Source organism: Cryphonectria parasitica (genome assembly GCF_011745365.1).
Source record: "Cryphonectria parasitica EP155 unplaced genomic scaffold M406scaffold_6, whole genome shotgun sequence".
Lineage (NCBI taxonomy): Eukaryota > Fungi > Ascomycota > Sordariomycetes > Diaporthales > Cryphonectriaceae > Cryphonectria > Cryphonectria parasitica.
In genome coordinates, this window is record NW_024468914.1 from 661832 (window position 1) to 689035 (window position 27204).

A 27204-nucleotide genomic window follows, 5' to 3' on the forward strand; every position below is an offset into this window, starting at 1 on the left:
CTTCTTATTGTTGCTCTGTTGTTCCTCCTCTTTCTATTCCTCTCTCATTCATGCCTTGCCCCCCTCCCCCCCCCCGGCCCTCCCGGCGGAGAGCCTGCGAGAAGCCATGTTTTACCTTAGTACAGTACGATATGATTAATCATTACAACGGCCCCCAATGTTGTCTCTTCGCAGTGTCACCTCACTGATCACTGCAATCAATGGAGCAGCTACATAGTACATATTCGATCGAACTTTTTTCGAGGCAAATCTCTGGCAGGGAGCCCTTGAGTGTGCCTTTCTATCGAAAGGTGAAGTAGGTCAAGCTGCCCCTAACCCTCATGTTTGTTTGCCATACCACCTACAGGCGCAAATGGCCACATAAACGGACGCTCTTCCTTTTGCTCTTCAGAGTTTCTTTCAGCACTGTCTATGCTACGATTAAGCTCCTTAGATCCTTTGTTTCGGCTCACCTCCTTGGGCGCATCTGATAGAATCACGAAAAACTAAATTCCTCCTTCATTTCATCTATCATCTCTTGCTGGTTACTGCTCACTTCGACGGAGGTTCCACTTGGCGGAGCTGATAACGACCGTCCTGTTTCTGCAGTAGTTTCACAGAAATCCTATCAGAAATTCGCAGCATTCCCTGAACCGTCTCGTCGTAATCATGATCAGTATCATCAGGAAGACGAGTCGCCTCGCCCGTGTTCGTATCAGCAGTGCCCCTCCTCATCAGCCTGTTCTCGCTCACCCAGTCCCTCCCAGCCGGCCCAGAGAACAGCACGGCGAGAGGAAACATTTTCCATAGGGGCACTGCCCGCCCCGCCGTGGTGAGGACGGTCAGGATGAAGAGAACAAGCGTGAGCCCAGCCAGGGCCGCCGGCAGTGCCACCCACGCCCACTTCACCCGCACACAGACGGCGTAGTGGAGCACATCGCCTTCTGCACGCCGGCTGTAGTTGGCCGCGCCATTCTCCCGCACCCAAAGCGTCAGTGCCTGCGCAAGATTGTCGAATGTGGCGCTGATCGAGTCCATCGAGACATTGCCCGCGTCGTATAGGTTGAGCAGCTGCTGTGTCCCGTTGAAGTCATACTGATACGAGTATGGCAACGAGTTGTTGGTCGCGGTCACTTCTGCGATAATCTCGCGAGTTACGGTGCCGACGAGAAGCGGGGAAATGTATTCATCCCAGAGGGGTATAAGGAAGGATTCATCTATAAGATAGAGGCAACCCCGTCCCAGGAGCGACTGCGGGAACGGGGACGATGCGTTCACAGGGGTGGTGGTCGGGTCAAAGGTAATGTTATAGGGGAGCCAGCGGCCCGAAGCTTCTTCAACAAGATCATATCCAGCTTCTGCAAGATTACCTCGGTCGTCGTCAGTGATGCACTGCATATCAAGCAGACCGTAGAGTGAGGGAAGTACTGGATCCTGAGCCCCCCAAACCTGATCTCTGCTCGAGTGGTCGACAGTGATCTCGTTGACCCGACCCCCCTCGATGGAGCACGAGAAAGTCCGCACGCAGGGATGCAACGTACACTCCGCAATACCATAACCTCTGCAGCGCCAGGTATCATTCGAGGTAGGGTTATCGCAGCCGGACAAGGGGCTCACCGTCCATGTCGGGTCTGTTCTGAAAATAGCTGAGTCCGAGTAGCCCAGAACGGCCCCGAAAGCCTGACCCTGATAGAGCGCTGACAGGATGTCCAACTGCTGGAGAGAGAAGACGTGTGGTTCCGAGAGAGGATTTCCTGAGATATTCTGGAATGGCCCGTCCTCAAAGTAGAAGTTGAGTTCTGATGGCGGCAGGCTAGTGGTGAGATTCCATGTCTGTGTGACCGCGCTGGGACTGTCCACGTTGCACGGAACAGCCTCACGCGTGGCATTTCTCCCGCCATCCCACTGACTAATGAAGCATTGTTCATCAATTGTCGCCTCAGCCGACCTGTCCACACACTGGCTGCAGAACGAGAGGCTGCTGTAGGTCTCGCTGAACGTGCAGTTGCCCGTCGGGCAGTTGAAATCCGTCAGGTTCTGCATCGCATAGAGACCATCCAAAATAGACTCCTCGAGGCTTTCGGTCCAGTCCTTATACCCCATGAAGTTTGTGCGCGGTACGGAGGCTGGAGTATAGCCGGAGAGAATTTGACTGCAGTCAATTGATTGGACGAGTTGTTGAATGAATGGGTCAATAGCTATAGCAATGATTGTGATTATAGCTCCGAGCGCAGCCAAGGGCTGCCGCAGGTGGTAATTCCACAGCCACGAGACGCACCCTATGGCCCCAGTCGCCGCGTCATGGAATGCAACAAGATCTCGAAGTGGTCGTGTCTCGAGATACCAGCTCCACTGAAGCTGGCTGATGCATGATGTGACCAGAAGCGCTATGCATGTCTTGAGGACCATCGAGTACACAGATAACAGGGCGTTGATCGTGATGGAGAAAGGCCATCGAGGTAGCGGCTGACCCTCGTGCGGATACAGAGTCGCCGGTATGGCAGCTACTGCAACAAGGAGCAAGAGAGCACTGCACAGTTCCCCCACCCATGACCATAGCGTCCATTTTGATGCTAATCGCCTTGGCTGTATATGTTGATGTGGCTGTGGCGTGACTTGAAATGTGCTGGTCTTCGATATCAAAGAGCTGGTCTGGTCTTCGTTTGATCCTTCGACACCAGAGCTTGCAGGCATAACGATAGGCTGAGATGTCGAGGTTGGCCCTGGGGAATAGACAGCTGACGTCGAGCTCAAGCTAGGGTGTTGAGATGAAGAAGCATCCATAGGGCTTAGGCTTTCCATGCCATTGGGTCGATTGGGCCAAGGCGCATTGGATGTGGCTGGTGATCTATCCATACTTTGATCGGCGTGAGAAATTAGGAGCAGTGATGACACAATGGAACGGAAAGGTCAAGAACAAACCTGGATGGCACCAGCCCAAAGTGATGGCCAAGGGCTCGTGATTATAAGCTGCCTATGCCCTTTGGGGGCGGGAGGCGAGAGGCGGGAGAGTAAAAACACGATAACATCTACTGCAAAGACGGCGTATAAAAGCGCTCTGCTTTTGCCTAGCGCTGCGCCGACGTTATTTCGCCAAAACACCCGAGCTTTCAGCTTGCAGCCTTATTTCCGAGACAGCGTTTCAAAGTGTCAGCTTAGGCTAGTATCAAGTTTACGCCGTGGGGGCCATGTTTGGTTCAGACTTGAAGGATCGGCTACTAGAGGGTGCAGAAGTCCCAATAGGTGGTGGTTTATGAATCAATCTGCCGCTCCCTCTCCCTCCCCGATCTCGAACTGCTATCATTTTGTTTGCACAGTGATACTTTTTGCATAAGTCCCCTTTACAGTAGGTATTATATCTTAAATCCAATATGAGCACATTGCTTACAATGTAGAACAAATTCGAGCATTCATGGATTGCCCAATTGTGGGGAGAAGCGGTCTTGAGAGGGGGCTCTCACTTGAAACATGCTTTGAAGTGCGTAATAATGATTGCATCCCATGCGTCGTGGATTGAGGTTCTCAATCGAGAGTGATAATCAAGACGGTAATTAATTGCGATACGGAACGTGTACGATAAACCAAACTTCATCTTTGCCTCAGCTCATAAGTCACTTCCACAGGATTATTGGGCAGCGGCAGGTGATATGCTCCATATAGGTCCAGACATCGGTTCGATCAGAAGGGACTTCTCAGAGAGGAAGTGACTACAGTGGACACAGCTTAGGGAACATATCCAGAGAAGAAAAGGTCATAATTGCTATAAAAGTACTATTTTGATTCATTACTCATGATTCATAGCTAACCCTGCACGACGGCCACCTTGCTCCTGACAGCCACGTTGTTCGTCTGCCCTGGCTCAGGGAACCCATCCACCTGGACACCCTTCCTGAAGAGCAGGACATGGGTAGACCCACCAAAGTGGAACATGCCGGTCTGGTCGCCCTTCTTGATGTGCTGGCCCTCCTTGACGGTGATCTCACAGGTGCTCACCTCGTCCATACCAATGCCGATAAAGGCCATCAGGCCGATGGCAGGGTTATCGGCCTCGATGAAGATGACGGCGCGGGCGGCCAGACACGAGAGGTAGCCCTGGGCAGCCGAGATACCCTGCTTGATCTCCTCCTGCTCTGACGCGCTGTTGAGGTCGCCGGCGTCGTACAGCGGCTCGCTAAAGTAGGTTCCGTCGACAAGGAAGGCCTTCTTGACGGTGCCGCTGACGGGGGCGTGCCACCTGTGGTACGACAGCGCCGACAGGAAGGCCTGGTAGGCGGTGCCGCCGCGGAACTGCTCGGCTAGGGGATCGGCGTTGAGCATGTCGACGATGGAATAGGGCTGGCCCTTGATCCAGAATGTGTCGCGGAACTTGACGTCGCGCTGCACGGCATAGGGGCGCGACTCGCAGGCGCTGACGATGACATTGTCGTCCTCTGGGTCGGCGACGGGGCGGGCCGACTCCTGCAGCTCGCGCGTGAAGAAGTCGTCCCACGACTTGAAGCCGTACTTGGGCTTCGTAGCGTCGCACTTGTAGTGCTCCTCGAACTTGTGGCTGGTCTGCAGCGGTGCGTTGGCAACGGCCATGACGTCCTGGACACCCGTCTTGCCGAACCAGCCTGTGTGGCTGTCGTTGAGGACCTCGGCTGACTCCGGTGTCTGATGGTGAAGAGAGAAACAAATTAGAATTTATTTGAAGCACTTGAAGAAAAGAAGAAAAAAGGGCACTAGTAAAAAGAAGAAGAAAGAGAAAGGGTCCTGTCCAAAACACTTACCTGCAGAAACCTGCCCCACTCGTTCAGGACCTTCTTCAGCATCCTGTTCACATCTGGATCCAGGAAGGCAGCGTGGCCACTGGGTGTGGCCATGGGATAGTCAAAGACGGCACACATGGGCACACCCACCATACCGACATGCTCAGCAGCGTCAGTCCACTCGGGGGCTCGAGAGAAGATATGGTTGAGCACAGCAAGCATGTGACCGTAGTCACGGATCTGCTTATGGCCAGTTGGGTCCTTGTTGTAGGGCTCCTTGTTGGGAACCTCCTCCCACATCTGGGTGAAAAGCATCCTGATCCTGGGGTTGGTTTCGATGAAGTCCTTGAACTCCTGCAGCACCGGGATGAGTGTCTTGGGGTTGTTGTCCACATGGTCGACCTGCTTCTTCAGCCATGCCTTGTGGATACGCGTGTCGGTCGGGAGCCAAGCACCGGGCCTGAAGGGACCATGGTTAGTAATGAGACATATAAGACGTTACATATGTTATGAAGTGAGAGGAGGAGGGGGCAGAGGTACGTTATTGCTTACTTGTGAACCTTGTGCTCGGCTGGGATGTCATGGTGGTCTCCGTGCTGCTGAACCATGGTGGCAGTATGGAAGAATGAATAATGGTCTGGGTCTTGAGCTTTGTGTGGTGTGACAGCTTTATTTTCCTGTCTCCAATGCTATTCTCTTGAGGATGGGGATGGAGGTGAAGGTGTGGTAGATGAGAGAAGATGGTGGGATATTGATCAAGAATGGTTCTAGACTTCTACGCCAAGACCTTGGACAGGTCCCTTAAATAGATCTACCCAAAATTGATCAGCAAGGGGAGCTTGATCTAGCCTGGCCTGAGTAAGATAGAGTGTGTGAAAAGTGAGTGACGATGGCATTGTGGAGTTAGTTGCGCTGGCGTACTGTACCGCAGTCCGTCCCTGTTCCTGACAGAGTGTGTCGTACCTTGTGGAATTGGAGGGGCCTATGAGCGTATACATGACATCAGGCCCGACGTCATCTGCCTGGATGGCTTGAGAGCTGTCTGTTTCTGTTGGCTTGTGCCGCTTTAATACTTGTTTATTGATCCAGGCATCAAGACCAAATTCTTAGTCACTGAAACTCGAGATCCAGGGATTAGAGCGTAATATTTCAAGTCTCGTACATGCTACGTGCTTTCGTGTCGCCCAATCGTTGAGGCATTGCACCCAAGAAGAGCCCTGCGACGCGACGTGGGGGCGATAGAGGGCGCGGGGAGGGCGCGGAATGAGTGGGTGTCCCGGCACAGCGGCACGCCGGCACACCGGCACACCGGCACAGCGGCGCATCCGACTCCCGACCACAACAAGCTGCTCGGAATGAGCCGAGGAAACTCGGACGTTGGACTACAGAACCAAGCCCGGCACATCTTTTCTCTTCTTCTTAGGAGTTGATGGAATGGTAAATTTGATGTATTGTGTAAAGTGAAGATCAGCGATTGGGGCTCAGGTTCATGATTTAGTCAAGGTTACCTACCATCAATTGATTTATCTTGCAGTACCGGACATACAAGTAAGTACTTAGGTATACGCTCACAAACATGCATACAGACAAGGAAACAATGCCCGCCTTTTTCATTAGCCACGAGTTATTGCGTGTCGAATTCATATGATATCCAGTTGCTTGAGAAGAGACAATTGTTCGCATTTATCAGTGCGACTATAAATCAAGATTCAAATCAACTTTAATTAGAACCATATCTCATATCACTTTCAAAATTGTTAATGACTAATTGAAACAGAACTGGTCGACTCGTCAAAGATCAATTATCGTGAAAATTGCACTCTTGAGCGAGAAGATGGCTTGCGGACCAGGAGTATTATATCGGTAGAACTTAAGTGACTGAACCGGGAGAATTCAATTCATTTGCACCCACAAACTAATTACTACTTAGTATGCTCTCCTGTAGATCTTCCCCTCTGGAGCCATTAAACTTCTGCAAGTATGTGGAGCCATGCTGCGGAGAAGGCTCATCACGAGATCATGGTACATACGATGGATCTTGGGGTACACCAAGTCACTATCGACTTTGCCTGTTCGCTTCAGGGGTAGAGGTTGAACCATCGTGCGGGTGCAGATCGAGACTTTAACCGCTGCTATAGGCACCATTGCTCCGTTGTCGGGGTGCAGTAAAAGCTCCTTTCCTTTAGTACGCCCGCTTCCAAGATCTTGCGGGTGAATAATTATAAGATAGGGTAGCTAAGCTGGCTTGCACGTCTTGAGTCTATTAAATCATACTCACCAGGTCGGAGGGTGAGCTTCAAATACCATATTGCACTCCGCAGGTGATGTAGTCATAATCATCACGATCATAATGACAATGCTGACCAAGTACTCCTTGTCCTCCTTGTGGTCCCTCCTCTTGGTGGCAGGCGTCGTTGCTGCACTTCCACAGCAGAACCACGCCGGCTGTGGCCCCTCGCCGCCCACGGTGTCGACGACCTCAGGCAGGATCCACGGCAAAATCGACCCCTCTTTGCCCAACGTCAACCAGTACCTCGGCATCCCCTATGCTGTGCCGCCGGTGGGTGACCGTCGCTGGACAGCCCCAGAACTCCTCAGCCAGCCCGACGTCGATGTGGAGGCTACTTCGCTCCCGCCCAGCTGCATGCAGTACCTCACCGACCTGGGCGACTCGCTCTATGTGCGCGATGTACTGCAGTTCAATCTGCAAGGTCTCAACACGACAGGCGCCATCACCGAGGACTGCCTCACCCTCAGCGTGTGGGCGCCCAGCAGCAGCAGCAGCAGCAGCAGCAACGCCTCGTCTACTCGTTCAGACCAACCGGTGCCTGTGCTCATCTTTTTCTATGGCGGCGGGTTCTCAACGGGTGGACAGGACGTGCCATACCAGATTCCGGCGCAGTGGGTGAACAGGACGCCAGACCACATCGTCGTCAGCTTCAATTACCGCGTCAACATCTTTGGCTTCCCCAACGCCGGCGGCCTCGACCAGCAGAACCTCGGGCTGCTGGACCAGCGCGCCGCCGTCGAGTGGTGCAGGGCCAACATCGCCGCCTTTGGAGGTGATCCAGAGCGCATGGTCATCTGGGGCCAGTCCGCCGGGTCCATCTCGGTAGACTATTACAACTTTGCGTACCACTCGGACGCCGTCGTCAAGGGGCTCATCATGGACTCGGGCACCGCCCTCAGCCCGATCGCCACGGAGGACCAGACACACGCCAACTTCTCGTTTGTGGCAGAGCACGTTGGATGTGCAAACCTGACGGGCGACTACGGCCAGCAGCTGGCGTGCATGCGAGGTGTCGACGCTGCCACCCTCGAGGACTTTGTTGCGGCCTATGACGAGAGCGGAGCGTCGCCGTCCATCTCATTTGTGCCTGTGGTCGACGACAAGATCGTCTTTGCTAATTATACAGAGCGTGCTGAGGCGGGTTTACAGGCCCAGATCGTGAGTTCCTCTTGATAGCCCTTCTCTCTCTCTTATGTCTCTGGCTTTCTGACGCGGCAGTGTCTCTCCAGCCCGCCATAATCGGCACCAACGCCCAAGACGGCGTCGCCTTCGCACCCTACAACCCAGCCGGCCCCAACCGCACCGTCGCCCTCGAGGAGAAGCTCGCCATCTTCTTCTGCCCGGCCACCGAGTCCATTCGGCTGCGCCAGCAGACCCCGGATCTGACCCCGACCTTCCGCTACGTCTACTTTGGCAACTGGACCAACATCTCCCCGCGGCCCTGGATGGGCGCCTACCACTCCTCCGAGCTGCCCATGCTCATGGGCACGCACCCAGACTTCCGCGGGCCGAGCACGCCGCAGGAGTATGCGACCAGCGAGGCGTTCCAGGACGCCTATGTGGCCTTTGCGCGGGAGGGGGTTGCTGGGCTGGAGGCGCAGGCGTGGAACGAGTATGCGGCGCTGGGGTCTGATGAAGTGAGGGCCTTTGGGAAGGATGGGGTTGCTGCGCAGGACTGGAGCATTGCGTCTCGAGAGGCGTTGTGTGATGGTTCTGTGCCTAAGCCGCCGTTGTAATCAGGGGAGAAGCCTCGTATTGATTTATTCATGTTATGACGAGATTGAACCAAATCATGATCACATTTCTGCTCGCGTGACTGTGCATCATCACCCATTATACGCATCTGTCTAAGACGGTAGATGCCCGTCGGGGAAGGTTTTCTGAGCCTTCGAAATGAATTAAGCCCATCCAGAGGTGATTTTCGCCAGTCATCATGACATGGTTTTCCCACAAGAATTTCATGTATTTCTTATTGAACAAAACCAACAATGTCATTGTCGAACGCCAGAGGGTATCTCCAATCTGTGTAACGCCATCTCATACTCAATCATGTTCCACTCATCACTGTTTGCACCTTAATAAAGAGACCATATGCCATGTCCCATGCTGTATACCAACATCTCCAAGCCCTAGTCCAACCCACATCCAGTTCTGCCCACTTATTCAAGTTCGAAACCTGACATCCCGTTGTCGCTCTTCTCCTTATGCGGCAGTTCTCTTCCTCACTACCCCGGCGTGTATCTTTGCATGAACCTTTACATCCTCTGGGTGAAATGGGTTGTACACTGTATCACAGACCTTGCATTCTCTCATGCCTGCACTACCGCCGATAGCCAGGTTCAGTGTTGTCTGCACCGTCGATCTCGTTCTGGGTGATGCTTTGCGTCTCTTCTGCGAGGCCAGCCCGTCGTGGCTGCTACTATGAAGGGTCAGGCGCCGTTTGACCCTGCGTGTGGACAGCACTGCGTTCTCGTCTCTTGCGGAGGGTAGGCGGCGGTAGGGCGTCGGATCTTGTGAAGACGAGGGTGGGCTGGGCCGGATCACTTCTTCCTCGTTTGGCGGTCCTGAGACTGATGACTGTAGGCTCATCGTCCGGTTGAGTGTATCTTGGCTGCTTTTTTGCAGACCAACTTTCGTTGGATGCGTTGTGTCGAATGTGTCCTCCATCGTAGACTTGACCCTTGCATCAACACTGGTCCCTCGCCCAAGGTCTGCGTCTTGTCGATCTCCGTTGCCATCGTGTTTCGCTCCAGCATCCGCCGCTCTTAGATTGTTGTCCACCACGTCGCCCTTATCCTCGCGATGCCCCAATCCGATGGCGGTCACTGAGAAATGGTCGCGAGGCTTGGCAGAACTATGCTCCTCTGCTCGACCCTCACTTATTTTGGGTCTTGTCGTGTTGTTGGTGCCTGGCTGCTCGGCTTGCGCCTGATCTTGGAACTGTATGTGTGGAGACTGGGAGCCTTGTATGCCACCATGCACCGGTGACGACGACTCTGAGGCCTTGGGCATCTTTCTGTGTCCGTAAGGTCGCTGATAGCTACACTTCGCCCCCGGGAGAGGGGGATCGCCCTCGAGACAGGGACAAACTTCTATGCACTCTGTCTCCGCGGCAGCAGGTTCTGCTGGTAGTGCATGATGTTGTCCCAAATCGCATGGTGTATGTTCGCGTCTCATGGTTGTTTGTGCTGGTGGTATGAAGTCTCTTGACCGTGATGAGAATGTTGAGGGCGATCGGGTCGAGAAAAGTCGAGAGGAAGGCTCTGTCAACCGCCGCATCTTAGCTGGTCTGGCCGCAGTCGGTGGTTGAGATGCTGATACGGAAGCAGGGGTTGAGTGATTCCGTATGCTGCTCTCATCGTGTCGCGGTCTCTTGGCGGCATTCTGTGTGATTTCGACGAGCCTGCTCCATGCTGAGACTGACGTGTTTGTATGTCCGGACGATGGAGAGGTTGTAGGCATGGCCCAAAAGCTTGGGTGGAGATCGAGAAACACGGCGTGCTGCAAAGAGTACTGACTTATGTATAGAGTTCTGGAAATCGTCTTTGTCAGAGTGTAACTAATACATGCAATTTTGACTTGTGCTGTGGTTACAGTGGCTTGAACCCTAGAAGTGGGATGGGAACTGATAAGTAAATGAGTAAACAGACGCGGCAGAAAAAGCTGGGGGAGACGCGTCGCAATTCCAAGCGCGTTTGAACCGAAGTCACCCGCATACAGCCGGGCTCACCTGCAAGATTACGTCATCACAAAATCAGCGGCAGTGTTGGGATGTTGTGTTATGGTAATGATTGTCACCAGCGCGTATAGTAAATGTGCTGCATGTATCAGTATTGATTCCTTGGCTTTCATACACGATGCACAAGGTGTCTTTTTGGTGCTCCACAGAAGGCATCGACCTTCTTGTAAGTTTACATTCATGGCATTTAGGTGCAAAGAGTGGGATCACGCAGTAGAAGTTTGTCTCGCTGTAGAGGACGCGTATTGTCCGTACAACTGCCTCAAGTCTCTTCACGCCGTCTCCCCTTGCGCAATCTCACCTTGGCCCCCTCTGCATCTTGATCTGCCTCGCCTTCCGCCTTGAGCCCGACATCTTTGGGTTCTTCCTCCTTTCCGACCACCCAAGTCTCCAACACTTCTTTCACTTCCTTCACCTTCCCCTCCTTCTTCTTGGCCTCGCCTAGATGCCATATATATCCATAATATACACCAACCTCCGCGATCGCCACAACAATACTCCCGCCTAGGGTCAGAAATAGTCTGGCCGGCGTACTCCACCAACGTCCCAGGACCCACAGCGTCGCGGCGCAGCCAAAGATGGTCACCAGGAAGTTGATCACCAGCACAACCTGTCGGTGGACCTCGTTGAAGGTAACGTCGTCATCGCCCTCGTCGGCTTTGTTCAGGGGCCGGTTGACCTCGGCGAAGGACTGGGCGAGGGAAGAGGTGTAGGACGGATTGGGGTTGAACGAGGGCATGCCCGTGTAGGGGTTATTGACCATGCGCTGGTATTTGCGCTCTTCTTCTTCGCGGCGGAGGCGGGCCATAAGGGCTTTGTACTCGGGAGTCTGTTATGGAACAAGGTCAGCTGGACGACGATACGAAGACAAGTGGCAGAAGGGACAGAAGGGACTGACCGGTTCTGGCTTGGGAGGCGGTGGTGGGTTATACACCCTCGAGCCCCGTAGAAGAAGCTCGAGGCTGAACCTGAGCCCATCGGCATCCCTCAGATCCTTCCACAGCTCGACAATCTGTCCATGAGAGATGGGCTTGCCAGCTGCTGGTTCATCAAGCGGTGGCCCGTCGCCCTCGACGGCTGGCTTGTTTTGAGGTGTTCCACCGTCCCTCTTCCGTATCGCCTCCACAATGGAGGGTGTCATTGTGAGGAGCACCATGGTGGCTGTCGTCGCGTGTATGAGCGCATCGTCCTGTGCCGTCCAGAACGTGACATCAGAAATATTGGACGTCGGAGTAATCAAGAAGAGGACGTGTCGCAGTCAGCTCGCCAATAGATCTTTCGTATGGACAGCTGCCAGCGGAACAGTGATAGCGTCAGCCAGCTGACGGCAGCTGCAGATGCAGGGATGCGACCCGGGAAGGTCCGACCCCCCTTCACCCCCTGTCATGCCGAGGATCGCCGTACACCAGAAAAGTTTCTAGCGCAAGCTACGCTGCAGCTAAGCTACAGCAAAGAGAAAAAAAGATTAGAGAGCATCATGAACCCATAATTCAGACTCAATCCCCGGCCTAAATACACCACCTCCATAAATCCCTCCCTGCATAACCCACCTCGTTGACGGCCGGTATGCTCGCTCGCCTCATGCATACGAATTCATAGAGAATAGTACAGGGACTCAATTGGGCCACGGAAGAGAAGGGCCATCCAGAAAATGCACCTCCAGCTGCGGCCGGGCGCTCCGGTCATCCGGGCAGCGCGCACCACCACAACGTCAAGATTACGCTCTTTAGTCTGCTCACAATGTCTATGGCGGGAGGCTCTTGACGTGAGGATACGATGGCAGCCACGCGCTGGCTATCACGGAACCCCTCGGCAATCTTCAGCCCTAGGCGCAGCAGTCGCCGTGGCCAAAAATGTCGTGTCCAACGCGATATCTTCACGCACCTCCAAGCTAAACAGTGACCTCATGACGGTCGACCCCCTCCGTGCCGTCGCTAAGGAGATGAAGTTCCTCACAGGCAACATACGGAAGCTCCTCGGTTCGGGACACCCCTCGCTGGATCGCGTCGCAAAGTACTATACAGAAGCAGAGGGGAAGCACATGCGACCACTGATTGTGCTGCTCATGTCGCGAGCTACACATCTATGCCCAAAGGCGCCGGAACTGCCACAGAATCAGCGCGAACCCTCGCCCATACAGTCAATACCGGTCGACACGTCCATGACCCCACTCTCCATCCTCCGCGACTTCAACCCCTCCATCGCCAACCCAACCTCCGTCCCTACGCCTCTCACCCCCGAAGCCGACACGCCCTCTGTAGAGACCGACATCCTCCCCTCCCAGCGCCGTCTCGCTGAGATCACAGAGCTGATTCACACCGCCTCCCTCCTCCATGACGATGTCATCGACCACTCCGTTTCCCGCCGCGGGTCCCCCTCTGCCAACCTCGAGTTTGGCAACAAGATGGCCGTGCTGGCGGGCGACTTTCTGCTGGGCCGCGCCTCCGTCGCCCTCGCGCGCCTGCGCAATGCAGAGGTCGTCGAGCTGCTGGCCACCGTCATCGCCAACCTGGTCGAGGGCGAGTTCATGCAGCTCAAGAACACGGCCGCCGACGAGACCCGCCCGGTCTGGAGCGAGGACGCGCTGGGCTACTACCTGAACAAGACCTACCTGAAGACCGCCAGTCTCATCTCCAAGAGCTGTCGTGCTGCCGCGCTACTGGGCGGCGCGAGCGCCGAGACCGTCGAGGCCGCCTACGGGTACGGTAAGAACCTGGGCCTGGCGTTCCAGCTTGTGGACGACATGTTGGACTACACGCGCTCCGAGCGCGAGCTGGGAAAGCCGGCGGGCGCGGATCTGGAGTTGGGACTGGCTACGGCGCCGCTGCTGTTCGCGTGGAGAGATAGGCCGGAGCTGGGCGAGCTGGTGGGGAGGAAGTTTGCCGGAGAGGGTGACGTGAGAAGGGTGAGTTGACTGTTCCGACTGTCCTTGATGTTGGCAGAGGACGCAAATTTTATTCTCCTTTTTGAGAAAGTAAAACTGAGCTGACCTGATGTGACTTGGCTAGGCTCGTGAACTTGTCCTTGAGACGGAAGGCATTGAGGAGACTCGCGCCCTGGCCGAAGACTATGCACAAAAAGCGATTGAGTGTATCAGTGGCTTCCCTGACAGCGAGGCGAAGGACGGCTTGGTGGAGATGGCCGTCAAGACCATCAGGAGGAAGAAGTAAAGAGGTCCATCGACGAGACGAGACGTTTTTCTCAACCGGCGGCTGTCAGCAAGACGACGAGACGCCAGTGGACACTTTGCGGAACACGAGTCATCACCTATTATTGTATTATAGCATAATAGCGCATGCGATTATGGCCTGCATGTGGCACACAAAGCCAGGCGGCGGCGTACAGAGGCTGTCACGTATGCATATGGGATGAAGGACGGTAAGAGAAAAAAACAAATAGAAAAAGAAAAGAGACAGTGTATCATCATGCATCATATCATAACAGGAAACAGGGCTGGGCAGGGTAGGTTATCGCATGTGGGATGAGCATCCATACACAGGGAAGATGCTCCTGGGCAATGAACACACTGCACCTTTTCTTCTCCATATTTCTAGCATGTTGGTTGAACAATGGCCATCGAGTGTTCTAGCTTGCTTGATTCTCAAGATACTTGGGTACCTCACCTTGACTGGAAGCATTGAAGCAATGCTGGACAATGCTCATATTATCGCAGCGCTTTCAGCACCCTGTTCTACCCCAATGCTGTGCTATGAATGAGACATCAGTTGCCTGTTGGCTGTCTCGCTGGGGGCTGAGCAGGTTGGCCAGATCCGAAACCATTTCTTACAACGTTGTGCTTATCAACTGTGCTGCTTCCTATCATGTTGGGCTGACTAATGTTGCAGATAATGGTGGGAGAGGGCTCAGCGAATGTAAGTCAGTATTCAGTCTGGACATTAACTGTGTCTGTTGGTAGACTCTTGTGTTGATCGTTTTTGAAGTGACCTCCTTTGAAGAGAATCAAGTTGCTCATACCAGCGCACCAACGACATCATTTCGGCCCAGTGGTCGCCTTCTGTGGTAGCCTTTGAACCACTCATCATGAACAAAAAGTACTTGCTGTATTGACTGAATGATGAGCATTATAAAGTCTTGGGTCTCGCGAATTGAGCAGGTCCCTGGCTCTTTGTTCTTCCACCACTTCCATGGCTTTCGCTTCTTTTGAACTTTTCTGCCTCCAGCAGCTGTCTGCAGAGAAATTTGGATAAATATCAAACAAGAACATCTTCATTGTCACTTTTCAAATCACCACACTTGTTAATTTCCTTCAAGAAAAGAATTGGTCGTATTCGGACAAGGCGTTTCTTTTCTGATTTGGCAGAACAGATCAATTCAAATCAATGACCATGCCCTCCCCTACAGCCACTCTCACCCTTCTCTCAGCTATCAGTTACGCAGTGGCTTTCACTCCTCTTGCTGCCAGACGCAATCCAGAATTTCATCGTCGGGATGACCCTATAGTATCTAGTGGGTTTTTACATCCCGGCATTTTAATTTTTTTTTTTCCTTAAAGAATATTTTGGAGGGCACAATGCTAATAACCGTTGCCACTGCTTAGCCGTATCCTACAGCTCGAGCTCCATTAGCAAGGGCGACCTAGACACGGCCGAGGCCAACATGCTCGACTGGTGTGCGGCATCGAGACCGTCGACGACTATAGGCCAGGGGGACACATGGAAGGGTGAATGGGGCGATGGTGCGACCAGCGGCGACCACGAAGAGGCCAGCGGTGCTAACGTCAAGTACTGGATCTGTGACACGGCCGAGAACGGCAAGATTACGCTGGGTGACTGCAGCAGCGAATTCAAGTACAAAGCAGACCAGATGAACGCCAAGGTGGATGCGCAGTGTGGCGCTGCCAGCGGAGGCTGGGTGGACTTTAGCGACAATACTTCGTTTGGTCGCGATCCAGAGGGCAAGGGTGAGTGTGGGAGCAACAAATGGAATGCTCGCGCGGGACCCGAGGCGGAGGTGATGCATCGCCCGCATATGACAATCCCTATCAATAAATCCAAGATCCTCCCCGAGGTAATGAACAGCTCTACACAACATTATCCTGGTCTGAACTTAACATCATGGTGCCGAAAAGGAGGAATCATCAGACCATTATCACACATCAGATCATGATGCATGTAAGAAGAGGAAAGCGTGGTCATGTATAATACTTACTATTAGCACTCAGGCTTGCGGTGGTAACACTATCTATCATATCATGAAATGTGTGCAGGCTTTCCAGAAGATTATGAATGAAAATCAACTTTTGCCTTTTATGATTTAACTTTGAGATGTTTGGTAAATGGAGTTTGTCATCGTTGGTGACATTGGTGTAAAGTTGATTCAATTCTATCTTCTAATTTAATTATTATACGCTTGTGGTGCAGTGAGAGCTCCATTGGGCAATCCTTTCTTTTACCCATCCGCTCGTGGTCATGAGTGCAGTCTTCCTCTGGGACATCTCGGGTGCGTATCCCTTGCCCATCACAGCCTTGTCGTCCATTTTGCAGAGATCCTCCACAAAACTCCACTGAGTGCATTCGTCCCACGCTTGACAAGCAGCCTCACACGAATCGACGTCATTCCAGGCAGCCTTCCAGGTCTTGACATCCTTCACTGACTCAGGCATGGGCGGGTCGTCCTTGTTCGCCGAGGTGACGCTGAACTTGCTTGACATGTTGTCCCACCATTCCCTTCTCCTCTCCAGGTCGGGCGCGATCATGTGCATAAAGAAATCCCCATGAGTCAATGGTTTCTGTTATTAAGACGAGTTAGCATGATTTTATGAGCCGTTTTGTGGGGAAAAAAAAACTAAAAAAATACATCTCTCTTTGACCAAGGATGCAACTTACAGTAAAGTCCCAGGCCTGCTCGAGCTCGTAATATCTGGCCACGTCCCTCGCATGCACCTTGTGCCATGAGTAGACAGGCAAACACCAGCTCCATTTCTCAAATGAGAAAGTCCAGTGCACCAAGGGGTTGAAGCCGTACCGAAACGTCTCGTCGCCGCCGTTCTCACCAAGGTGCACGCCGTACCGGTTCAGTGCGTGGCCCAGCACCTGGTCGCCACAACAGTGATCCGCCGTGTACTGTTCATACTCTCTAGAGATGCTCGGGTTCCGTCCGAAGCTCTTCTCCCACGCGCCTCTGCTGAGAGCGAAGCCGGCCCCGCCCTGGGCGAAGACCACGTCCGACTTGGCGGCGTAGCTTCCCAGCCAATGCGCCTTGGTGTGGTCGAACTGCGAGAGATAGCCCAGCAAGTTGGGCAGGAACATGTACGTGTCGTCCTCTGTGTAAATGTACCACTTGGCGTCGGGCCAGTTCTCGCCTGCGTGCTGGACAAGCGGCACGAATTTGTACTTGTCGATGACCCAGCCGCCCTGCGGGCCCCAGTCGTCGCCATCGACACCCGCGGCCTCTACGTAGACGTTGTTGGCGCCGTACTCGCGCTGGGAGTGGTAGACCTCAAACGCGGACGAGCTGAGAGTGGTGCTTGACGTGTTGGCGAGGATGTCGATGACCTGGTAGGCGCCGATAGTGTCTGGGCTGTCGGAGTAGATGACGGTGTTTTTGAGCGGGATGCGTTCTGGGGCGAGTGTGGTCGTCAGGTGGATCAGGAGGCGCTTCCACATGGACGTGCCGCCGGTCTTGACGATGAGGAGAACGTCTTCAGGTGAGAGCTGTCCGTCAATGGGTTGTTTTGGCGGCGTCCAAGAAGAGCTGTCTTGTTCATCCTCGTCATCGTCCTCAGCAATTGAGTTCGAAGATGTAGAGACGTGCGTTTCACCACCATCTTCTGCTGCTGGTGGTGGTGGTGGTATTTCTGCCGACAAACTCGCTACATCTTTCTGTGGCGCATCGTGTATAATCTGGACCACCCTTGTCGCCTCCTCAGTCTCGCGCTCATGAAACCTGATGTTGACGGGATCTAGAAAGAGAATAAACAACCATAAACAGGCTGTGATAATGATGGCTGGCACCAGCCGGTTATTTCTGTATATGATACTCATGATGAAGCCCATACAGACAATAACTTTGGAGAGGATTGCTGCTGCCGGCTGTCGTTTGCTCCGAGCATGGTTTACATTTTATTCAGAAGCACCCTTAAAAAGGGGGCCATAACGGCTAGGGTTTTCATCTGGTTGATGCTCTCTTAGTTTGATGGAACATGAAAATCCTTCCTGGGCCAAATTCCTTGGCATGCTAGGCACGCAATAAAACTCCGTGGGCCTTTTCTAGGCGCTCGATGGCTGTGCAAAGGAACACGAATTGCTCCGATGAGTCGAGCAAACTTAGTGAAATATTTGCAATGCATTTATAGGATGACTGCAGCAACTGTCAGCCCGTATAGCAGGGCGTGCATGGTAAGCTTAAAAGGCTAATGAGGTCCACTTGACCAACCGCCATCTCGGAATGACCCATGAGCTTATTAACGCCCCCCTTTTCTTCCACAATAGTCATGATACTTTGCCCTTTTGGAGCTCATCTGCCTGGCACTTCTAGGGACTGAGCCGCACTAATCTCTTGGGACAGTGCTGCTAGTCAAGCGCCAGGAGGGGCGAAACCTTGGCTACAACGTTGTACTAGGCTTGCATAACAAAACGATCCCTGGTAGCGGGCTTGACGCTGTCCCCGATGTCAGCGTGGGGGGCCGACGTGCTCGCTGGGTGGGGCGAGCTATCGGTGCCATTTGCTATGGTGTTCTGAAGGATTCAACGTACGGGTGAAGTCCGAGATTGGAGCTGTGCAAGGAGAGATTGTGAGCACTGCGTTCACGTAGTGAGCCTCGGGTCAGATTTTTCATGTTCTAGTTTTTCGTTGTTGATATAAAAGCCCCTAGGCTCCCATGCCGCAAATGAGGCCTGTCGTGAGGGAGGCTATTCCCGGCGTTTCCGTTGAGGCTTTGTGTGGTTTGCAACGCGTTTTTCATTCGTTCTTTGGACCTTTCTGGGCTCCTCGTCTTTCGCTTCTATTTTTTCCCCCCCTCCTAGTTGTGCATTGTCTTTACAATTCCTTCTCCCTCCATGCTCCTAGAACAAGAAGATGGGACTTTTGTCCTCAACACGGCGAGTCCTCGCCACGTGCCAGTGTGGAAGCAATGTCTCCATGTGTTCTGCTGCCTGGTTTCGTTACCACTCTACTTTCTCATGACAGTCTCGAGTCAATTCCCAATTACCCTTGACCTGCTCATGACCATCATCCTGACGGAGCTCAACCGCTTTGTCAACGAGAGAAGGAGGCAGAAGTCCTACAAGTTCGACAACCTGGATGCAAGCCCGATACGAGAAAAAGAGGACTGGCTTAGGTGGGAGCTGAACGTTGAAAAGACTGCTCCGAGGTTGGACTGCATGGCAGCTGTCGTCGGGTGGAGAGAACATCCGGATCTTTTCCACCGTGCACTGGAAAGCTACAAGGTGGCTCAGGGATGCACATTCATCTTGGTTGGGATCGATGGTGATGAAATCGAAGACCAGGACATGGTCGATGTTTTCAACAAGGCAAGTTCCTGAACCAAGCATGTCAAAAAAAATAAATAATAAGTAACCCCTCAACCGAGAAAACAATCTTGCTAACCTCAAACGATTAGACGTATCCTGATAACTCAGCCGTCATCCACCTCGATGAGCCTTTGGGAGAGATTGCGGAACGGACCAGAGCTAAGCTCGTTGCCATCCGCCAACAAGATGAGCAGCCTATGGATGACGCCGATATCGACAAGATGGTCATGCAGCACCTGATCCAGCTTGCGCGCAACATCCTTGACCAACATCGTCTGACCATCGGTGGCGGGTCCTACGATGGTATTCGCCACCTTTGCATCCGGCAACGACACATGCACAAGAAGGGTATCATGTTCTCCACATTTGTATTTTCGCTCGTCATCGCCGACATTCTTGGCATCGAGTTTCTCTGGTCTTCCGATAGCGATACGATTGTCTTTCCAGACTCGCTGTCGCGAACCATCGACACGATTGCGGCCGACCCCAACATCGGTGGCGCATCGTCCGGCCTGGTGGTGCACAATGGCGACGAGACGCGGATTACGAGACTGGCTGCCACTGTCTACTGGGGTGAGCTGTACCTGACCCGCTCCACAACTGCGGCGACGGCCACGAGTGATTGTCAGAGCGGGCCGAGCACTGTCTTCAGGCTGTCTGCGCTGCCGAACATCCTGGTCCCGTGGTATCTGCAGACCATCATGGGCAAGAGAATGATCATCAACGAGGACAGGCATCTGACGACCAACCTGCTGTTGCGGGGCTGGGGCGTGGTCTACGCGAGTGACGTCCTGACTGCCACTGACACGCCCACGACCATGAATAAATGGCTGAAGCAGCAGCTTCGGTGGGCGAGGGCAACGCACATTGAGAGTCTCCTGATGCCGAAGGTGTATCTGAAGACGAACCCTCTGCTGTTCTTTGGCATGGCAAAACGCGAGGTAGGCCCAGTGCTCGCTGCTGTTGCCGTGGTCCATTACCTCATCACATCGCGAAGCCTCGTCCCCTTCTCGTCTCGTGACATTGGGATGCGGCTTCTATTTGGAATCGTCTACAATGTCCTGCGCAATCCTGACCGCCTTGGTACCAGCGGGTGGGCAGCACGAAAGTGGGTCCTGCCAGGCATTCTGTTCTATTACATCCCATTACCGGCGGTCCATGTCTGGAGCATGCTGACGCTGACTGCGGACGGCTGGGGCACGGCTATGCGCGCCGAGGGAGAGACGGCACCAAAACCGAGTGGTGCAGCGCAACCGAAGAACGATATGGGATTCTTCATCGTCTGGATGGGAATATTAGCTGCAGCTACAGCAAAGTGTCTGGGGCACCATCATGGCCTTGGGAGCCTGCACACTGGACTGTTGATGATGTCTTGCATTTCCCTTGTGGTGCTTGTGGCATGGCGAGTTACAAAGATCAAGGCATGATAATTGGGTAATCAAAAGCATAGACATACAACGGTGCATAATCATTAATGAGAGCGATTCAATACTTCAAATTCTCCTTCTACAATTCACTCATCCATTCTTGCTTTGATTTCTTTGGCGCTCATCAATATCAAAGATATAGAAGAGAAACATAAAGACAAGGGGACAGGGGAAATGAAAGAAAGAAAAAAGGCAGATTCGACGACACAATTTTGTTGAAGCAAAGGAGCATTTAGAGTTATTGGAGCGAAGCCTCGCATGACAGGTAACAATCAACGGCTTGGCCCTTCACTAGAGTGCTAGTCAGCAGATTCTCATGGGCCAAGGGTTCACTGCTGCTTACGCCAGAGCTACAGGGCATCGCTTGAGGATAGGCCTATGTAACCGGCCGACAACGTTTCATTCGTGTTACTGAAGCTCGTGCATAAGCTTACGATTGTCTCGTATCACCCGAATCTCTGATTTTTTCGTTCATTGCGGTTGACTCACTGTATTTCTTGATAGCGGCCATTCCTGGCCCGACAATGTAATTCATTGTTCATTGCCTGGGGAGGCATGAAACAAAATATCAGTTGTGTATGACCAGGCGCGGCCTCGTCCCCTGCGCTTTGGAGCCTGCTAGGCTGCCTATTGTTCAAGACTATGCAGACGACCTTGTAATGACAAGTCAAAGGAAGTTAAAATGCCATGTAGACCTTTTTGATTCTCGCACTTTCTTCCATCCATTGCAGCACAAACACCGCATCTTGACAACCAAGCCAAGTTGTGCAACATTCTACTCCTAGAGTCTAATTATCTCCAACTTGAAACATCCACTCATAAACTCATCCTCACCTACCTTTTCTTCGTTCACCCGAAACATTCAGATTAACATCTCCAAAATGAAGTTTACCAGCATCAGCTTCCCAGTACTCCTTCAAGCCCTCCTGCTTGGAACAGCACAATCGACAATGGTCTTCAGCTATAACCAAACGGCCAGCTCACCCAACAACACAAAGTCGTCTGAGATTGAGGTCACAAATAGCTGTGATCTTACTCCGTTCTTCGGGCCCAGCACATATAAGTGCGCCGCAGAGCCTATGAGTCAGGCTCGCATCTGCGCAGGTGATGAGCTGTCGCGAGTCACAGCAATGGTCATGGCCGACCAGTCAGCCCCTACTTGCATGGCAGGCTCGTTCGGTCTGACTTCGGGTTACTGAAGTGCGAGTGATGAGCAACTTGAAGCAATTCTCATGATAATTGATGACGACTTGAGAGCTTATGTTTGATTGATGCGTGGCGTTGGCATGGTTAATTTTGATCCCAAGATGGCAAGATGGGCAGGACCTTTCAGCATGGGCAAGGGAATACGGACAACTATTTACTAGGTAATTCAGAGAAAATTGCAATTGTTACCAGCTTCTGGTTTGATCAGTCGTAACAAGTTTTCACTCGCGATTCACCAATGACATGTTGTAGCCCAGCTGGGTTCAATACCCGGTTCAAATTGACATAATAACTTGCAAATATCCCCTTCTAATAGTTTATATAGCCTAAAATCTATCACAAGCACACATGGCAGCAAACAATACTACAGGCTCAAGAAGAGCTCCAGCATGGCCGGGTAGTTCGGTGTGCCCAACCCAGTCACCGGATCCCAACCGGGCGCGCTGGAGAAGCCATCCGTATCGCAGCCCTGGTTGCCTCCTTCGGTGACATCGTTCAGGACGTCAGGATAAGCATACAGGGTTGGGTTGATAAACCCAACAGGGCTCTTGCCCGCGGCGGCCAGCTCGTTGTTGATCAGGGTGATGATGCTGCCAAACACGGGGCTGCTGGCGCTGGTGCCGTAGACGTACTCCCACTCGCCGTCGATGGCGAGGACGTAGTTGGCCCCGTTGGCGCTCACGTCAGGGAATGCGCGGCTGGTGCCGGTGTTGTTGTAGCGCACCGAGGTGTAAGGGGGTGGGTAGTCCGTGAGGAACGTGTTGACCGCGTCGGCCTGGTAGGACGGGATGTCGAAGTAGTTGGAGAAGCCACCGCCGGAGTAGATGACGGTCTCGCAGGCGGTCTCAGGCTGCGTGCCAGAGGCAAGGTCGGTGGTGATGTCGGTGCCAGTGGGGACCTGGGTTGCACCGACGGATGTCACGTACGGGCATGTGCCTGGGAAGGTCGGGTTGAAGCGGATGCCGTCGTCAAGACACTCGCCGTTTCCAGCAACACCTGAGAAGAAGGAGAAGAGAAAGGGTAAGCACTGGTGAGCTTTTGATCTTGGAGTGATCATGTGTAAGTCATGAGCAGGTTCTCACTTACCATCATCACCAGATGAGTAGAGAACGGTGACACCAGCCAGACCCAGCTTCATGTACTCATAGCACTGGCGCTGGGCGTAGGCGACGGTGAAGCTGGCCTCAGTCGTTCCGTATGAGGTGGAAATGACGCTGGGGGCTGTGTAGTTGCCACAGTCCTGGTACTTGTAACCACCTATCTTCTCATCAGGGTAGGTTCCATCAACACCGGGAACATCACCCCCATCATAGGAGCAGTAAGATCCGTCAATAGCGTCAAGGAAGTTGTTGAACGATGCGCTCTCCTCATCGTCACCGACTTGGAAAAGAGTGATTTGTTGAGGGTAGCTCAGAGTCTAATTATTCACAATCAGCATTGAATGTCGTCATGTATTATGCAGGTGATGGAATAAAACAAGATGGGGCAGAATCAAAAGGAAGAGACATACCATGGCGTACTCGAGGTCGAGGTCAGACTCGCCGTTAAAGTCAAAGATCTGGATCAGATCCTGTGGCTCTCCACCATCGACAGAGTCGAGAGTTGGGCGCAGGCCGACGAGGTCGCTGGAGAAGTTCGCAAAGAACAGATCCAGATCATCGGGCAGATAGGACTGGAAGCCGTACTCGACAATTCCATAGGAGCTGAGGTTGTACGTGCCGCTGGTGAAGTTGTACAGTGCCCGCAGGCAGTCGATTGTGATGGAAGTGTCGCAGGTGGTGAGATCCGTGGCGAGGGTGGTCATGTCAATCTTGGCACCTGGCTTGGGCAGAGAGGCGGTGTTGTTGGCCGCGAGGCTGGCGAGGTCTCGCTTGCGCCTCTTGCGGAGGAGTTCGTCCTGGCTGGGCCTGATGGGAACGTCGAAGTGAAGCGTGGGCATGATCATGTCAATGTGCTTCTCGCTCAGATCAGAGGGCACGCTGTACTCGTGGCAGGCCACGTGCGACTGGCCGTGCTTGTGGTCGAAGTAGTAGTACTCGGTCTGGAGGAGCTCCTCGAGCTCCTCGACTGTTGTGTCGTCAACCTCAACCCAGCCCTTGTTGAAGTGATGGTTGATGCGCTCCGGGGCGATTCCGGCGTCCGTCAACCAGGCCGTGACCGAGTCAACACTCTCCTGGCTGGTCAAGGTTAGATCACACGAGTTCTTCTTTTCATTGCTAGTTCAAGGGCGGTCATAATTACTCACCTTGGAGCAAACATCTCAATGATCTCGTCGGCGCTCCAGTGCTGCCCATACTTGCTGCTGTGGGGATGAGAGACTTCGTCAAGGTAAGCAGGCCCCATATCAAGATTCCTCTGCTTCAGTCCGACCCGGAGTGGCATCTTGATGTGGCCCTCGACCCTGTCACGGGCCTGCCACCCGGAGGGAAGGTTGTCTCGCTTCTCGTGCACAACATGGCTAGATGATGCCAGAGGAGAGGCAGCGGCCAAAACGACCAGCGAGGCCAGGGCTAAGAAAGAATGAGACCGCATGGCAATCAATTTTGTAACGAAGGACGGGAGAGAGTGCAAGAGTCTGGTTGTTGGAGCCCAGCCTAATCATGAGTTCCAAATGAAGGAGACAGTCCTCACTTATGTGATTCCTCGAGCGCTGGCAGTTTCCTGCGCCTCACCGACCTACCGTTCTTGAATTGCTGCGTATTGTGATCCAGCACAGTCAAAGTGGATTATCATGTATGTAGTCTACATGGCCTTCCTCATGTGGAACTGGCTCCACGTCGTCGTGAGAATACTGCCCTGGTAACAATCCCAAAAGGTGTCATGTTCAGTGGAGTGATCAAAAGATAGGCAGATTGTTGAAAAGTCATGCTCTTGGTCCAAAAAGTCATGTTCTTGGTTCAATTCAACATTATTCATACTTGTTTATTTCTTTGTTTTCTCGGCTCCTTACAAGACATGTTGCTTGCAAGGTCATGGCTGGTCAACGACATCATGGTCCAGGCATGCAAGCAAGATTGAAACGTTTCAACTTAGCCAAGCTACTCTTGTGCTGAAGATCTACCGAGATCAACAGGTACGATTGAGTGATCTTCTTGGAAGCTATGCAAACAAAAAAAGACCGTTTCTGCTCGGCATTAGTGATGCGTTGATCGTCGTCAGCCCTGCCAAGCCAAGTAGGTGAGCGGCAGCATACTGCCGATACCCCGTCCTATAATAAACGCCCGCAATCGATATTGTCTGTGCCCCCTGCAAGGTGAGATTCTCTAAGCATCGGTATCCGAAGTATTACATTGCTTCCAGAAGGTCTCCCGCGCTACGTTCTACGCAGATACTGGCCCTTCCACTCCAAAGGCATCGACCTGCCCTATCTGGAAAGGCTGGCTGATGCAGTCTTGGTAGAGGTTACTGCGCCGAACACTCAGTTTTATTTCCAGTCTTAAGACATGAAGACTTTCAAATGGTACTATTGATATATTGAGGTTGAACTCGCATGAATTACTGGTAATTGTCTGCTGTTCAGGTGCCGATTTGCTTGCTTTATCCAGCCACCCATGTGATTTAACACAGCCTTGCTGCGACCCTGTTCCAAAATGAAGATGCCGCCGACCCGATGACCTTCTTGATCAATTGTTATGGTGACAGCCGCAATTTGTAGGGATGCGGCCCTGTTGGAAAACCCCTCGAGCCCCTCCCTGTTCAGCTTCAGTCTTTACACTGGGGCAGGTTGGTGGGGCAGTGTGTGCCCGCTGTTGGGCAAGGGTCGCTCGGTGTCTCATCCGTATGACACGACCACGAGTAGACCACATTGATGTTGGTACCGTCGCCAAAAGCGTATTGCCCCGAAATACCATCGCTAGAGTGGTCAGTGCAACAGTCATCGAGAAGCTGTTGAGCCGAGTGGGCGATGTCGGTGCAGTTCTTTGTCACGAGCTGCCCAATATTGTCCTGTACAGTATTAACATCGAAAACATTTTGTTTGATTAGGGCATTCTTGAAGGTGAAATAGATATACTCAGCATACATTACAAAGCTGCAGATTGCACTTGATCAGTACGAACCCTTCTGCCAGCCACGAACAGATATTGTACTAACCATGAATTGAGTCTGGGTCTTGGGATCACATGCCAGTCCTATGCATGGAGAGGAGCTCGCATCGACCCTCTTGCCAGGAACAGTGAAGGATGTGCCCCATAGGTTACTGGAGCATTCGGCGAGCTGGCTCTGGAGGTTCTGGGCTGAAGATCGGGAGCCGGTGACCCAGATACCGCAGCTCGTCGTGGGACCCGTGCGAGGTTCAAGGCCAACCGTGTGAGTGGGATTGGCAAGAGTACCAGGCAGCGCCCAAACCATGCTGAGGTAAGTGAGGAGGAGATAAAGTCTCATGTTGTCGGCTGCTAACGTGTCTTTTTGGTTTTGTTGACTTGTGGACGGTGTGTGTATGTTGAGAGGTTCGATAGAAACCAGACTGGAAGAAGGGAAAAACTCCAAACCAGCTCTCACCGCAAAACGACTTGATGTACATAGTCTCTTTGGCCCTTGCAGTGAATTTGTTGGAGGTGAAGGTCCACGCTCTCTCAGTCACATGCTCCGCGTCACAGTCCGAGTCACTTCCTTGCTAATTCACCTCTATTCATATTGAAGTTTTGCAAACTGTATATACACTTCGTTGGCTATCATTGATCATCATGAATGACGCTCAAGTCGAAGATATAGAGAGCATGAAGGGGGATCTGTTAGCGCGGCAAGACGGAAATGACTTTGAAAAAATATGAGTGACAGGGTCGACGTTCAATGTGATAGCTAATTGTACCGATCAGAAAACAAGCTAGTCTGATGTCTGTGAGAGTAGCGCCAGGATGCCAAAGTTCTCATTTTCTCCATCTCCTTTCATATCATCTCGATTGAGACTCAGACTCTCTGGAGACCATACATCGTCATGACCATCAAGCAGCAAGCCTGCGTCCATCCAATTCAAACGAATACCCAGTTTTGTGAGACCTGACGAAGCATTTGTAATGGTAATCAGCCTCATCTTTAGCAGATACTGGCGGGCTTAAATCTCCTTGAAGAGCCATTTTGTTGTATATCTCTTCGAATTCCGTACAATCTTCCAGAATAGCGGATCGCTCTTGTGGTGGCAAGGTACTATATTGCCTCACAAAGCGTGCGATCAGTGAGCCAGGTGCTTCAGGAGACAGGTCAAGAAATGGATTACAATGAGCTGACAGAGATTGCGAGGCTATATAATCGAATTGTAATCGTTAAGACACCGTGGTATTATTGGAACAGCCATCATAAAAACCATGCTACCCGTGCGGAGTTC

General features: G+C 52.6%; 11 protein-coding genes across 11 annotated transcripts; 5 read left to right on the top strand and 6 right to left on the bottom strand.

Annotated features, from left to right (window-relative positions):
* Nucleotides 1-471: 471 nt before the first annotated feature.
* On the bottom strand, nt 472-2388 carry M406DRAFT_292805 (uncharacterized protein; the record flags this gene model as incomplete). Its single annotated transcript, XM_040919054.1, has 1 exon — nt 472-2388. One exon carries the CDS (start codon nt 2386-2388, stop codon nt 532-534), a length of 1857 nt encoding a protein of 618 aa, XP_040774139.1. The 3' UTR covers nt 472-531.
* A 1328-nt stretch (nt 2389-3716) lies between these two features.
* Nucleotides 3717-5464, bottom strand: M406DRAFT_347025 (uncharacterized protein). The gene is made up of 3 exons (XM_040922248.1): nt 5280-5464; nt 4749-5187; nt 3717-4632 (listed from the first exon to the last, which is right to left on the bottom strand). Exons 1-3 carry the CDS (start codon nt 5333-5335, stop codon nt 3781-3783), a joined length of 1347 nt encoding a protein of 448 aa, XP_040774140.1. The 5' UTR covers nt 5336-5464; the 3' UTR covers nt 3717-3780.
* A 1613-nt stretch (nt 5465-7077) lies between these two features.
* M406DRAFT_340821 (alpha/beta-hydrolase) lies at nt 7078-10156 on the top strand (the record flags this gene model as incomplete). Its single annotated transcript, XM_040921590.1, has 4 exons — nt 7078-7510; nt 7544-8175; nt 8247-8644; nt 10096-10156. 4 exons carry the CDS (start codon nt 7078-7080, stop codon nt 10154-10156), a joined length of 1524 nt encoding a protein of 507 aa, XP_040774141.1.
* An 897-nt stretch (nt 10157-11053) lies between these two features.
* M406DRAFT_64312 (uncharacterized protein) lies at nt 11054-11912 on the bottom strand (the record flags this gene model as incomplete). The annotated part of the gene is made up of 3 exons (XM_040924876.1): nt 11054-11074; nt 11109-11588; nt 11658-11912. The coding sequence occupies 3 exons, from the start codon at nt 11910-11912 to the stop codon at nt 11054-11056; spliced, it is 756 nt and encodes a 251-aa protein (XP_040774142.1).
* Nucleotides 11913-12407: 495 nt separating this feature from the next.
* On the top strand, nt 12408-13926 carry M406DRAFT_64313 (uncharacterized protein; the record flags this gene model as incomplete). Its single annotated transcript, XM_040924877.1, has 3 exons — nt 12408-12498; nt 12586-13661; nt 13765-13926. 3 exons carry the CDS (start codon nt 12408-12410, stop codon nt 13924-13926), a joined length of 1329 nt encoding a protein of 442 aa, XP_040774143.1.
* A 1176-nt stretch (nt 13927-15102) lies between these two features.
* M406DRAFT_73810 (uncharacterized protein) lies at nt 15103-16006 on the top strand (the record flags this gene model as incomplete). The annotated part of the gene is made up of 3 exons (XM_040925658.1): nt 15103-15223; nt 15315-15677; nt 15984-16006. 3 exons carry the CDS (start codon nt 15103-15105, stop codon nt 16004-16006), a joined length of 507 nt encoding a protein of 168 aa, XP_040774144.1.
* Nucleotides 16007-16066: 60 nt separating this feature from the next.
* M406DRAFT_84078 (family 31 glycosyltransferase) lies at nt 16067-17840 on the bottom strand. The gene is made up of 2 exons (XM_040926045.1): nt 16603-17840; nt 16067-16505 (listed from the first exon to the last, which is right to left on the bottom strand). Exons 1-2 carry the CDS (start codon nt 17770-17772, stop codon nt 16119-16121), a joined length of 1557 nt encoding a protein of 518 aa, XP_040774145.1. The 5' UTR covers nt 17773-17840; the 3' UTR covers nt 16067-16118.
* Nucleotides 17841-18577: 737 nt separating this feature from the next.
* M406DRAFT_94197 (family 2 glycosyltransferase) lies at nt 18578-20758 on the top strand. The gene is made up of 2 exons (XM_040926269.1): nt 18578-19252; nt 19357-20758. The coding sequence occupies exons 1-2, from the start codon at nt 18775-18777 to the stop codon at nt 20673-20675; spliced, it is 1797 nt and encodes a 598-aa protein (XP_040774146.1). The 5' UTR covers nt 18578-18774; the 3' UTR covers nt 20676-20758.
* Nucleotides 20759-21556: 798 nt separating this feature from the next.
* On the top strand, nt 21557-21874 carry M406DRAFT_73813 (uncharacterized protein; the record flags this gene model as incomplete). Its single annotated transcript, XM_040925659.1, has 1 exon — nt 21557-21874. The coding sequence occupies one exon, from the start codon at nt 21557-21559 to the stop codon at nt 21872-21874; it is 318 nt and encodes a 105-aa protein (XP_040774147.1).
* A 371-nt stretch (nt 21875-22245) lies between these two features.
* M406DRAFT_227470 (subtilisin-like protein) lies at nt 22246-24401 on the bottom strand (the record flags this gene model as incomplete). The annotated part of the gene is made up of 4 exons (XM_040915771.1): nt 22246-22877; nt 22968-23298; nt 23392-24058; nt 24127-24401. Coding segments are annotated over 4 exons (1905 nt in total), but the record flags the coding sequence as incomplete, so codon positions are not given.
* Nucleotides 24402-25583: 1182 nt separating this feature from the next.
* On the bottom strand, nt 25584-26264 carry M406DRAFT_73815 (uncharacterized protein; the record flags this gene model as incomplete). Its single annotated transcript, XM_040925660.1, has 2 exons — nt 25584-25871; nt 25974-26264. The coding sequence occupies 2 exons, from the start codon at nt 26262-26264 to the stop codon at nt 25584-25586; spliced, it is 579 nt and encodes a 192-aa protein (XP_040774149.1).
* Between the last annotated feature and the right edge of the window lie 940 nt (nt 26265-27204).

Excerpts from the sequence above, each read along its gene's own strand:
- M406DRAFT_94197 (XM_040926269.1), top strand. The coding sequence starts at position 18,775 with ATGCTCCTAGAACAAGAAGATGGGACTTTTGTCCTCAACACGGCGAGT. Across the intron at positions 19,253-19,356 it reads CGATGTTTTCAACAAGGCAA|CCGTCATCCACCTCGATGAG; the intron begins GTTCCTGAACCA and ends CTGATAACTCAG.
- M406DRAFT_347025 (XM_040922248.1), bottom strand. The coding sequence starts at position 5,335 with ATGGTTCAGCAGCACGGAGACCACCATGACATCCCAGCCGAGCACAAG. Across the intron at positions 5,188-5,279 it reads GCCGAGCACAAGGTTCACAA|GCCCGGTGCTTGGCTCCCGA; the intron begins GTAAGCAATAAC and ends TGGTCCCTTCAG. Across the intron at positions 4,633-4,748 it reads AGTGGGGCAGGTTTCTGCAG|ACACCGGAGTCAGCCGAGGT; the intron begins GTAAGTGTTTTG and ends CTTCACCATCAG.
- M406DRAFT_84078 (XM_040926045.1), bottom strand. The coding sequence starts at position 17,772 with ATGGGCTTCATCATGAGTATCATATACAGAAATAACCGGCTGGTGCCA. Across the intron at positions 16,506-16,602 it reads AGCAGGCCTGGGACTTTACT|AAACCATTGACTCATGGGGA; the intron begins GTAAGTTGCATC and ends TCTTAATAACAG.